Raw genomic sequence first — 12595 nt, 5'->3', positions numbered from 1 at the left:
CTCATGATCTCTCTCTCTCTCTCTCAAAAATAAATAGACATTAAAAAAAACAAACCAGAAATTATACAGCAATGTGGTAAGTGCTCTGCTAGAGGAAGAACACCTGGGAAGTGCATAGCTAGGGGACGCAATCCAGTTTGAGGGTCAGGGATGCCTTCCTGGGGTCAGGTCAAGTGGATACGGAGGTAGGGAAGGATGTACAGGCTGAAGCTTGGAGAGGATCAGCCAGGAAAAGGGTCAGGGTTAAAACAGCCCCCCCCCCCGCCCCCCGCCCCGCCCAAGGACCTGCCTGTGCGGCCAGGTAACTAAGAGAAGCTGGGGCTGGCCGGCATGCTGCTTACTGCGCAGAGTGGGTTGTGTTCCCACATCGGCATCACCACATCAAAGCGCAGCACACATGGGTCTCGGCTGAGATGACAAAGTGCTTGATTAGCAGCCTGGAATGTCCAGATGAGGTGTCTGGACTACTCAGGGCTCACGTGCACCCAGGAGGACCCTAATAATTCAGCAGGGCTGACACATACAAAGGAGACGTCGACCCGTCGGGCACATGGTGGGGTGGGGGCGAAGATAGAGAAGAACAGCAGTGACCTCACCTCTCCATCCACCCTGGAGAGGAAGTCTCCCCGGGGAGCCACCACACGGAGGAAGTCTTTGTGGAGCGGCCAGTAATGAGCTGTGGTCATTCGTGTCGGCGAATGGACGCCATATTGCCGGTGGGAAACACGCCCAGAATCCATATGGTGGAAGTCCTGTTAACGAGCTCCGGGCGCCCAGAGCGAGGCTCCTGCTTTGATTTTGCCAAGTGGGCAGGAGCAGAAGGAGGCTCGGGGGCTTGCCTGCTGCTGTTCTGGCCCTGGCTGGGCTTTCTCTTCCCAGCCCCTCCCCCTCCTTGCTTCCCAGCACATCACCCCCTTCACCTCTCAGGCCAGACTGGCTCAGGAGAGAGGGTCAGCTTCCCTAGGAAGGGCAGCACCTCCCTCCATCTCCCAAATGCTGGGGTCCCTGGAAACGGAACAGGATATGGAGTGACCTATAGGGACAGGCGTTCTCTTGAGGGGAAGGAGAGGTGCACCCCCACCCCCACCCCCAGTGGCACCTTGACGTACTTGCCTTCAGCATCCTACAACAGATTATACTCTTCTGGCACCAGTTACATGAATTTATACATTTTATGATACAATTTTAACTAAAGCAACCCTCACAAAATGAACAAATGGTCTAAAAAAGATTACTACAAAGTGCTATAATCTTTTTTTTTTTAATTTTTTTTTAACGTTTATTTATTTTTTGAGACAGAGAGAGACAGAGCATGAACGGGGGAGGGGCAGAGAGAGAGGGAGACACAGAATCCGAAGCAGGCTCCAGGCTCTGAGCGGTCAGCACAGTGCCCAATGCGGGGCTCAAACTCACAAACCGTGAGATCATAACCTGAGCCGAAGTCGGACGCTGAACCGACTGAGCCACCCGGGCGCCCCAAAAAGTGCCATAATCTTAAGATACTACTATTGCAAGACTGGCAAAAAAAAAAAACACAAAAAAAAATGGTGGAGCTGACATCGCCTTACTGAGCAGGACCTCTGTCACCCACATCATGAGATAAAGTCATTGCCAGTGTAATCAGATAAGATCAGGTGTCAGGCAAGATGTTCTGAAATTATTTACAAGACTACTTGAACTGCTTGGGGCGCCGGGGTAGGTCAGTCACTTGTGCGTCTGACTCTTGGTTTCAGCTCAGGTCGAGATCTCAGGGTGGTGAGATCGAGCCCCATGTCAGGCTCTGTGCTGACAGCACAGAGCCTGCCTGGGATTCTCTGTCTCCTTTCTCTGCCCCTCCCCTGTTCATGCTCACTCTTTCTCTTTCTCCCTCTCTCCCTCCCTCTCTCTCTCTCTAAAAATAAATAAATAAATTTAAAAAAACAAAAGACTACGTGAACTACAGACTTACATCTAGTATCATTAACAATGAGCCTTGCCCTAAATATATATGATACCTTAAAATATAGCTAATAATAGTTCCAAGCCACCACAATTAGCAAGACATGTAAAAATACAGTTTTGGGGACACCTGGGTGGCTCAGTCAGTGGAGCATCTGATTCTTGATTTCGGCTCGGGTCTTGATCTCACGGTTTTGTGAGTTCCAGCCCCACATTGGGCTCTGTGCATTGACCACACAGAGCCTGCTTGGGATTCCGTCTCTCCCCCTCTCTCTTTGCCCCTCCCCCACTCATGCTATTTCTTTCTCAAAATAAACTTAAGGGAAAAAAAAAAAAATATATATATATATAGTTTTTATCCGTAGCTCATTTTTAAGACTTCTGTATTTGTGTGTATTTTATGATATATGTAATAAGCTAATATATTAATACAAAGTAAATGTATATAATGTAAACATAAAATATAAATATAATGATATCTAGTTATATAACTTACATAGATATATAATGATATTTTATATATTTATATATTGATGGTGATATATTTTTATATTGGTCGCAATATATTTACAGGTATTGGGCTATTTGCTCAGTATATTTTATGGGCACAAGGCATGGTCAGAAAAACTTGAGCAGCGTCTGGTCTGAAAAATCAGGCCTGGTATGTCCATCATGTCATACATAAGACATTGGGAAAACTCAAATTCTGTGTTTAGCAAAAATGGATGAATTTTCTTTCATCAGAGTCAGGGAATTTAATGGGGGAGGGGGGTGCGGGGAGGGGTCAGGCCCCGAGGGAGAAGGGGTGAAAATTCAGCACCAACGAGGCCTATCAGAGCGGGCCGATTCTGCTTTTCCGCCGCACCGGCTCGCTCTGCCCCGAGCTCCTGTTGTGCCGCCCCACAGGAAGCCATATGCTCCCACCCTCTACATTACAGCCTGGCGCATGAGGGCAGTGAGGCTGGCAGCCTCTGGAAGGCCGCAGGGTCCGCCTCCGAGCCTCCGAACCCCTCCCCTCCCCCTGCAGAGGTGAAAGAAGCCCAGGAGAGAGGCGGCCTCCCCCTGCACCCAGAGAAAGGAGATGCTTTGAAAACAGAGCCAGAGCAGCATGCAACAAATCGGGGCCCACGGCCACCACAAAAGCACATCTTAGCAGGCCCAGCTTTTGTCGTGCCTGCATTTAGTTCCTGTTCCCTCAGTCCAGGGGATTTTCCAGATATTCCACTCTTGCCCCTGTGCGTGTTCTTCAGACCTCACGTGGCTCCTGAGAACTCCGGTCGCAAAATGAAGAGGCAGATGTCCCGAGTTATCCGCTCCTTGCCTCACTTGCAGCCTCCGAGACAGAACCTCACATTGGAGCCCCATCTCGGCAGCGCAGGGTCAAAAAGACACTTTCTGAGAGCCCATCCTTCATGCTGTGTGGGCTTCCTTTCAAACCCGGACAGATTTCGGTGTTTGTTACCTGAGGAGATGCCCCATGCGTGTGACCGTCTATGTAAATGCCTGACTGTCAGCCAGATCCCTCCCTTCCCTAGGCCTCTCATTTCTCATCCATCCCATAAAGTCCCTTTCGCGTTCCCCATGGCCTTTGAGAGATTTCCTCCTCCTGAGACAGGGGAAGGAATCCTGAGGAGCGAAAAATGAGCGGACGAGAGGTGCTCTACTGTGTAATCTCTCACGTCTTTCTTTCATACATCCGCCTTCTTATATGGATGATGACCCTGAGTCTGTCCTGGGTTGCTTTGGGACTTCGGAATTTCAGAAAGATGCACAAGCAGAGTGACCGAAATCATGATCATTACTTTTCCTGAATTAGCCAGGGAGAGAGAGGAGAGCAAGAGAACACCATTTCTGCCCTCTGGCTGGTCTCTGCTTGGCACGAGGCAGCCACGGTTGGTAGATGAAGCCTTGAATTGCAGTCCTGTGGCCAAGGCTCTGTTTCATTTAAACGCCTCCCTGGGAGCTGGGCAAGACGCACAGCTTCTCAGCAGCAGAGTTTCTCGTTGAAAACAACACGCCTGTAACAGTGTCTCCGCTTTCTGGCTAAGATGGATGTCCTTTTCGCCTACAGGTTATTCTCCACCCTACCCCAAACAGCCCCAAACAGTCAGAGTGGCACAAAATGACAGTCTCCAAAAACTGCCCCGATCAAGACCTCAAAATCAAACTTGCTGTCCGAATGGATAAGCCTCAAAACATGAAGCATTCTGGGTAAGTGTTTCTTCTCCAAGTGGTAGTTTGGGAGAGGTTTTTATCCGTTTCTTAAAAATTTTAAAAAGAAAAGCTGATCTTCAGAGAACTGCATGGAAGGAAATATAAAGGATTCATGAGAGATTCTTGGTTACTATAAACTTCACTTTTTATAACACTTTTATAAAACTTCTTGATTTTTATATTTACTACAAACCTCAATTTTTATGATTACTGGATGTGCATTTGTGCTGCCAAAATAGATTGATTTCCTTCTTTTTTTCTAATAGGATTTCCAGTGCGATTCGAGCATGCTAAGTGATTCTGGTTTAGGAGGTTTCATTGGCTTTGTGTTCCTTTCAGTGGCATCTAGATCTTTCAGACTCTATGATTCACTCTCTCTCACCTTCTTTAACAACCACGTCCAAGAGACTTTCAAACAGTTAACGTTAAATCAGTGTTAGAGTGTAGTGTTCAGCGAAGTCTTTTTAAAAAAATGACCAAAACATAGGAAATATAGGATCATTTTCAGTTCTTAAGGTTGAGAGGCATGAGCAGTTATTTCAAGTAGCATAAAAAGAATAAACGAAATAAGTTTCATTTCACAGATCAAACCAATGATTTGTACAGGAAATCTTCATTGACAACTGGGTAATGCCATGGTTTATTCAATTAAACTGCTTGGACACCACTCTCTCAGTAAATGCAAGCACTTAGAAAGGAGTTGGGCCATATCACTGAAGAGGGGAATGTCTAACCAACAGAAGGGAATGGATTGTTTTTCAATTATTCTGCGCGTACCGTTTGCCACTAGCTATCATTCTGCTTAGCTCCTCTAGAAACATCTCGTTAAATCTCTTTGGGGTGTATGCATTCATGAGATGGTTTAAAGTCATAAAATGGAAATGAAAACTGAGAATTGATTGTAATTCTAGAGGCTTAGTGCTCTACAGTGCTAGAGGTTTAGGGGCTACAAAAACCCAAACCCAGGGACTAGCCAGTGAGTAAGACACATTCAAATGGAAGCATTTAAAGAGGTCCAGGAGAGAGTGGTTAGGACAGGAAGTACACACCCCAGCACATGAGCAGACCACAGCAGCATGTGATCAGGAAGTAAAGAATGATGTTGTAGGGAGTTAGTGCCTTGGTATTCCAAGGAACATGGAAAGCTCAAGGTTTCAAGAAAAGATAGGTACCTCCCAATCAGGGCACCAGAGGGAGTCAGGCATGGGGAACCCCAGAGAAAGAAAAGGTTTCCCAACAAGCTGGAGACCCCGTACTGCCCTTGAGCTCTGGCACGGATTTGAAGAATTTGGATAGCATTATCCTGAGACCAGGCTGTTCCCAGAGCCTGAGATGGGATTTTGCCACAGCTGTTCTGCCTGCGGCCAGTGGACAGCTGTGGGAGAGTGAGCCAGACCCTTGCTACACATTTCGTCTTTTTTCCACCATCATGATGAAGGGCAGCTAGCTTCTCCCCAGTTACGTTAGCATCTCATGAAGATGTGTCATGAAATGTTTGTGAAGTCGCCTTTTCCTCCTTCTGATCATACTCCTGGCATCTATTCCAAATGTTAAGTGGAATTTCTCCCCCTTGATGTAAACATCCCAGTTGCAAGACAAAGGGTCAGAGAATTCTGTTAGGTCTTTGTAGCATACAGGAAAACATTCTTCATCTTTTGCAAAAATACTTGCTCATAAATGCTCAGTAACTATTTGCTAAAGGAACAGGAGCATGAGCAGGATAGAGTGAGCAAGGGAAAGAGAGAGAGAGAGAGAGAGAGAGAAATGAGGAGGGTAGGACAGACTGAAGAGAGAGACAGAACAAAAATATCATTGGATGTATCTGTCCTCAAAAGTTCAGTTTTTAAAAAAAAACTTCCTTATAGGATCAGCAGCTCACCCCACCTAGTATGGAGTTTCACAAGCACTCCCTTATTTAATTCCCACAGCAAACTTTACATACCGAGTAATTTCCCCAGGGGACACACTCCCATCTCCCACATTCTCTTCATTTATGCTGCTGGGAACTGAACTAACTGATTTGAATTCAGTAATTTTTTTTCTTCTGGTTCATTTGTAAAATTATTGAGACATTTCAAGCTATCTTGACCCTGCAGATGACAGAAGAAATATGTAACTCAACTTCTGACAGTTTCCACAGCTATTTCGTGTTTCTAGACTCCCATGTAAAAATTACCCATCTGCCAGGAAATATACTAGGAAAGCCTAAAGTAGCCCTGAAAAGTAGGCAATAGCTTTCTTAACAACACTGCCAGAGACCCATTGTGGCCTAAATCAGGGGTGGACAAAATTAGTTCCACAAGGGATGACCCAAGGAAATTTAAAAGAGTTTCTTATGGACTACAATTTTTTTTTCATTTAAACTTAAAAAAGCTTTCTCGAGCCCCATTGTGTAGGGAAGGAAAGAAATATCAGAATAGTGTTACAGCTTAAAGAATGGTAGAAAGAGAGGAATTTTCAAGAAGCATGGCTGAGGTTATAAATTTTATCTACTTTAATGTTTATTAAAACATAAAAGGAAAAATCAGAATTGCTGTAAATTAGTCCTTGTTGGTAGACTGGGACATTCAGAATAACTTTCCTTATTGAGCAGAAAAATGTTAGTGAGAAAGTCAACACTATTTTGGGGCCTTAAGACCTGAGTATCTGGGCCTATTTGACAATAAGCAGCTCCTCAGAGAGTTATTTTTCATATTTTACCTCCATATGGTGTTTTCAAGTTCAGCAAGTGCATTCACACGCATGTTCTCATTTCTTCCCTGAAACAGCCTCACAAGGACTATATATCATTATCCTCCCATCTTAATAAATGGCCTCTCCCTTCACCCAGTCGCTCGGACCAAGAATCTTGGGGTCATCTTTGACATTTCTCTTTCACTTTCACCCCCTCATGTCATCCATCAGCAAATTCTATTCACTGTACCTTTGAGAGAAATCCAGAGTTCAGCCTCTCCTCACCACCACTATATCACCATTTGGATCCAAGCCTTGAACCCTTAACTCCCTCACTTGTGCCTTTACTGATTAAGCAGCCCCCCTCCTGCTGTCCTTCCTTCCCTGTAGTCTGTCTCCCAACATGAAGCCGGAGTAATTTTTTTAACACACAAGTCAGATCCTGCCACTCAAATGCTGGAAAACCTCCAATGATTCCCCATCTCACAGTCAAAGCCAGTGTTGTTACCATGGCTACGAGGCCCTATCTGATAAAAACTCCACTACCTATATGACCTTGATCACGCTTCCAGCCACAGTGGCCTCCTTGCTCCTCCCCACCTCCACGTGCACCCCCACCTCAGGGCCCTTGGCCCCACCTTTCCCTTGGATGCCTTTTGCCTTGGATGCCTCTTCTCCCCCACCCAACTTTCCACCTGGTTCACCCTGATTTCTGCATGTCTGTGTGCCATGTCAGAATGCCTGGCCCACCTGTGTCTTCTCTCTTTCTTACTCTGCTTTATTTTCAGCAGAGCACTCATCATCAACTCACACATCACATATTTCTTTGTTTATTAGTTTGTCGTCTCTCTTCCCCATTAGACTCTGAGTTCCTTGTCATCAGGGACCTTTGTCTCCCTTGTTCAAAGTAGCTATTACAGGGCCTACCAGGTAGTAAAAGCCCAATAAATTAATCTAATTGTTGCATAAATGAATAAGTGAATGAATGAATTCCCACTTTACATATATGGGAAACAGACGTGGGGGTGGTGAACAGTCTTGCCCAAGTGAGAGTAAGCATTGGAGCTGTGTCTAGAATTACATTATTCCTTCTGGTTCGACCTTAAATGGAGGACCCAAACTTGAATGAAATAGAGAGCTCCCCTGATTCCACTTTGGTTTCATTCAGTGAACTGCCGTGCCCCAACCCGGAGTAATTTACAGCAAATCTGATTTTCCTGTTATGCTTTAACAGAACTTGCAAGGGATACAGTTTATATGTCGCAGCCATGCTTCTTAAAATCCCCGTTCCTCTTCCATTTTCTTAGCTGTGCTGTTGCTTTAGACGTCTTGTTCTTCCAACTATCACATTCCTCTCTCTTCCCTGTAAGTCTCCAAGACACTGCTCCGATTGATGTAAACTCTCAAACAAGACTACCATGACTGACCTAATTGAATATTTCTAGGGTCCCATTTTATCTCCTTCGTTGGCTTACTTTCTGTAAATGCCGATTAAATCAAGTTAGCTGATAGTGTTGTTGAAATCCTCTAAATACTTCCTGATTTTCTATCAATTATTGAGAGAGAAGTATTGTAATCTGTGACTATAGTTGTGGATTTGTTTCCTCTTACAATTCTGTCCATGTTTGTCTCATTTATTTTGAAGCTCTAGTATGAGGCGCATAAACATTTAAGGTTATTGTAACTTCTTGATTAATTGACCCCTTTATCATTGTGAACTGTTCTTTATCCCTTGTAATATTCTTTGCCCTGAAATTTACTTTGTGTGACAGTAATACAGCCCCCCCTCCAGCTTTTTAAAAGACTAATGTTAGCATGGTAAATCTTTTCCATCCTTTTATTTTTAATTTATGCCATTAGAGTCAAAGTGCATTTCTTGTATGCAGCATGGATTTGACTCTAACTTTTTGAAATCAATCTGAAGATCTCTGCCTTTGAATTGGGATATTTAGCCCATTTGTATTTATTGTGATTATTGATACAGTTAGGTTTAAATTAAATTGCTGTTTGTTGGGACACCTGGGTGGCTCAGTTGGTAAAGTGTCTGACCTTGGCTCAGGTTATCATCTTGTGGTTCATGGGTTTGAGCCCGCATTGGCTTCTGTGCCGACAGCTGGGAGCCTGGAGCCTGCTTCGGATTCTGTGTCTCCCTCTCTCTCTCCTCCTCCACCACTCGTGTGTGCGCACACTCTCTCTCTCTCTGAAAAATAAACATACACTAAAAAAATTGCTATCTGTCATCTCGCTTTTTTTCTGTTCTCTCTGATCTTTGTTCCCTTTTCCTCTTTTTTCTTTTTTTCCTTTTTTTTTCTTTGCCTTCTTTTGGACTAACTGAACATTTTTATGATTCTGTTTTATGTTCTTTGTTGTATTATTGTCTGTAAATGCCAATTAGGTCAATTACTTAGGATATAATCCTTGGCAGTAACCACTTACTAGCTGTAGGCAAGTTGCTTAACCTCTGTGGACCTCATTTTGCTCGGCATAAAGTCATGATAGTTTTGCCTCATAAGGTTGTGAAAAGTTAAATGAGTTACTACATGTAAAGTATTTAGAACAGGGTCTGATACGTGGTAAGGGCTACAGCTGTGGAACAGCTGGTGGTGGAGGTTATTGTTACCATTGTTTGCTATCATTCATTTATGGTGCTTCTCCCCAGTCCATGCATCTTCCCGCTGGGCTGTGGCAAGAAGCCTCAGGCATCTGGAGTCTTTGCACCCTCCATGCTCTCACTCACTCTCCAAGGAAGGGAGAGATGCCTCCAGAAAGAATCTTGGTTTTGTCTTAATGTGACTTCTCTTCTTTTTTTTTTTTTTCAATTTTTTAACATTTATTTATTTTTGAGAGAGACAGAGAGACAGAGCACAAAGTGGGGAGGGGCGGAGAGAAGGAGACACAGAATCCGAAGCAGGCTCCAGGCTCCGAGCTGTCAGCCCAGAGCCTGACACGGGGCTCAGACTCACCAGCTGTAAGATCATGACCTGAGCCGAAGTCGGACGCATAATTTCTGGCTCCACAGCCCGCCAAACTGAAACCTCAACCTATCCTTGGTCTCCATGTCCCTCTCGGCCATCCTTACCCCTTTGTAAGGGGTCCAGGGGCAAGTGATTCTGGCAGAGGTCCTGAGGGGAGCCCGTACTCTTCTCCCTGCCCTGGCTGCTCCTCCCCAGGCATCCTGGGAGAAGACGTACAATAAAACATTTCCCCATGAATAGCTATGGATCACCCACCATGTGTACACCTAGTGCTAAGCCCAGGGGATGTTTAATAAATAGAACTGAGTTACTAATTCATCGACACTCACAAGCATCAGATGGAGGAAGACCGTCCCGTTTTTTATACATGTGACAAGTTACAAGCATCACCATGGGTGCTGCCCTGCCAAGTAGTCCCAAGACCCAGGGATGCTGGAGCCAGGGGGCCATGGAAGACCCAAGAGCATCTTTCTCTTTCCTCTGTTTTGTCGTTTGTAGTTCACTCTGGCCTCTCATAGAATGAAACTGACAGGGACGTCTTTCTACTAAGACTACGATTTCTACTACGGCCACTGCTACTAGTAAGGATAATGACAAGCCACAATATTATCTAACGTCACCGAGCACTTACTATGCGCCAGTCTGTGCTAAGCACCCACCGTGCATGGTCCCCATCAGCCCCCACAACAACTTGGCACACTGTCCCCATGTTACAGCCGAGGAAACGGAGGCACAGGCAGCTAAGCCAAAGGGCACTTGGTGGCAGGGTCCAAACTCCCACACAGGTGTTTCCACCCCGAGTCTGAGATACAACCACCAGGCTAAACTTTGGCTCTCGACTCTGGAACGCTGATTTATTTGTAAATCCAGATTGCCACCATCCCGATGGCCCGAAGAGAGAGTCGAGGGCCACTAATGCCCATGCAGATAGATCTGTCTGTAGTGTGAGGAGCTTGAGGGGAAGGCCACCTGTGCATCTACAATGACAGAACTCCCATCTGCTGCAGGTACTTTGTGTCCTGTCTCCTGAGCGTGTTTCAGCCTAAGAGAATACAGAGCAGAGCTGACTAGACAGAAATGATACAGTGCAGCCCTCAGTTTTTCTCGGTTTTGACACCTTCTGGTATGTGCCAAATTAGCAATAAATTCTGAGGAAAACCTCCGAGGGAAAGCCCCTCCTTCACGCAAACCAACTGATACTTTGCAAAGGAGGATTGTTGATTTTTTTCTCCGATCCCACTCAGCTTTCCCATTCAGAAGGCTTTCACCGGAAAAGTCCAATTGGAATAGCAATTCGTGTTCTCATTTCAGGAAAGAAACAAAAGTTCGTGGGGGCGCCTGGGTGGCTCAGTCCGATAAGCAGCTGATTCTTTTTTTTTTTTTAATTTTTTTTTTCAACGTTTTTTATTTATTTTTGGGACAGAGAGAGACAGAGCATGAACGGGGGAGGGGCAGAGAGAGAGGGAGACACAGAATCGGAAACAGGCTCCAGGCTCCGAGCCATCAGCCCAGAGCCTGACGCGGGGCTCGAACTCAGCCCAGAGCCTGACGCGGGGCTCGAACTCACGGACCGCGAGATCGTGACCTGGCTGAAGTCGGACGCTCAACCGACTGCGCCACCCAGGCGCCCCTAGCAGCTGATTCTTGATTTCGGCTCGGGTCATGATCTCAAGATTTGTGAGTTCGAGCCCCGTGTCAGGCTCTGCGCTGACAGTGCGGACCCTGCTCGGAATTCTCTTCCTCTCATCTCTTCTGCCCCTCCCCCCATTTATTTATACAGAAATAAATTCTCTGTATTTCTCTGTCTCTCTCTGTCTCAAAATAAATAAAGAAACTTAAAAAAAAATTTTTTTTTTAAAAGAAACCTAAGTCCTTCGTCTAAAATGGAACGAAGAATAGTGCAGTGGAAAGGGTACTCTAGAACCAAACTACTCCGGGTTTCAGTTCTGGCTGTTCCGTTCACCAGCTGTGGAATCCTGAGCTGGTTACTTGGAGTGCAGATCCCTCACCTGTAAAATAGGAATAATAATGTAATGAAGTACCTAACCATAAGCATGTACTTTGTGTCGGGTCCATGCACCAAGGCGACATGGCTCCAGACTCCAGGCCTTACCCCCTCCGGGTAGGTACAGTAAATTTGAGTAAAGTGCCTGAGACAGCACAGCATACTAGTAAAACTTCATCAAGCAGTAGCTAGTATTTTATTATGCTTCAGTTTGAGTTATATTCTGTGGCTTTTAGTGAATTCCTTTTCCTGCTTTCATTTCCATCAACTAAAATGATAAGTTTCAACGGCACCTGGGTGGCTCAGTAGGTTGAGCGTCCCACTTCGGCTCAGGTCATGATCTCATGGTTCGTGGGTTTAAGCCCCGCCTCGGGCTCTGTGCTGACAGCTTGGAGCCGGGAGCCTGCTTCGGATTCTGTGTCTCCCTCTCTGCCCCTCCCCTGCTCACACTCCGTCTCGCTCTCTCTTTCTCTCAAAAGTAAATAAACATTAAAAAAAAGTGTTAAAAAAACTACAAACTTCGAATGTAGTGTCTGTGTTAACTGTTCTGAATTTCTCTATGTGAGTTCAAGTAAAGGGGAAAAAGAAAATGGGTAGTAGCTGCCAGATATAATTCCAGAAAAGTAGGAGACTGTTATAACCTTGCCAGTCATTACTACAAATACAAATGTTTTCACCCACTTTCTTCATATGATTTTCATTTCATCTGTTTTCCTATGTCCATATGTCCGAGGAGATTTCTTTTCACATATTTAGCTATTATTTACTACTAGTAATGATACACTTTGCT

At 45.2% G+C, this 12595-nt stretch overlaps 1 protein-coding gene across 15 annotated transcripts in view; it reads left to right on the top strand.

Moving 5' to 3' along the window:
* Positions 1–12595, top strand: part of CADPS (calcium dependent secretion activator) — a 475617-nt gene that overhangs the window by 285966 nt on the left and 177056 nt on the right. For all 15 annotated transcript variants that reach the window (XM_042979336.1, XM_042979338.1, XM_042979339.1 and 12 more), the window contains one exon: positions 4010–4149. In XM_042979336.1, coding sequence (XP_042835270.1) covers positions 4010–4149 — 140 coding nt within the window. The remainder of the gene's footprint in view (positions 1–4009; positions 4150–12595) is intronic.

Source organism: Panthera tigris, chromosome A2 (genome assembly GCF_018350195.1).
Source record: "Panthera tigris isolate Pti1 chromosome A2, P.tigris_Pti1_mat1.1, whole genome shotgun sequence".
In the NCBI taxonomy this organism is placed as follows: domain Eukaryota; kingdom Metazoa; phylum Chordata; class Mammalia; order Carnivora; family Felidae; genus Panthera; species Panthera tigris.
The sequence above is the reverse complement of the archived record's forward strand: the minus strand, read 5'-3'. Positions and strand labels throughout refer to the sequence as shown.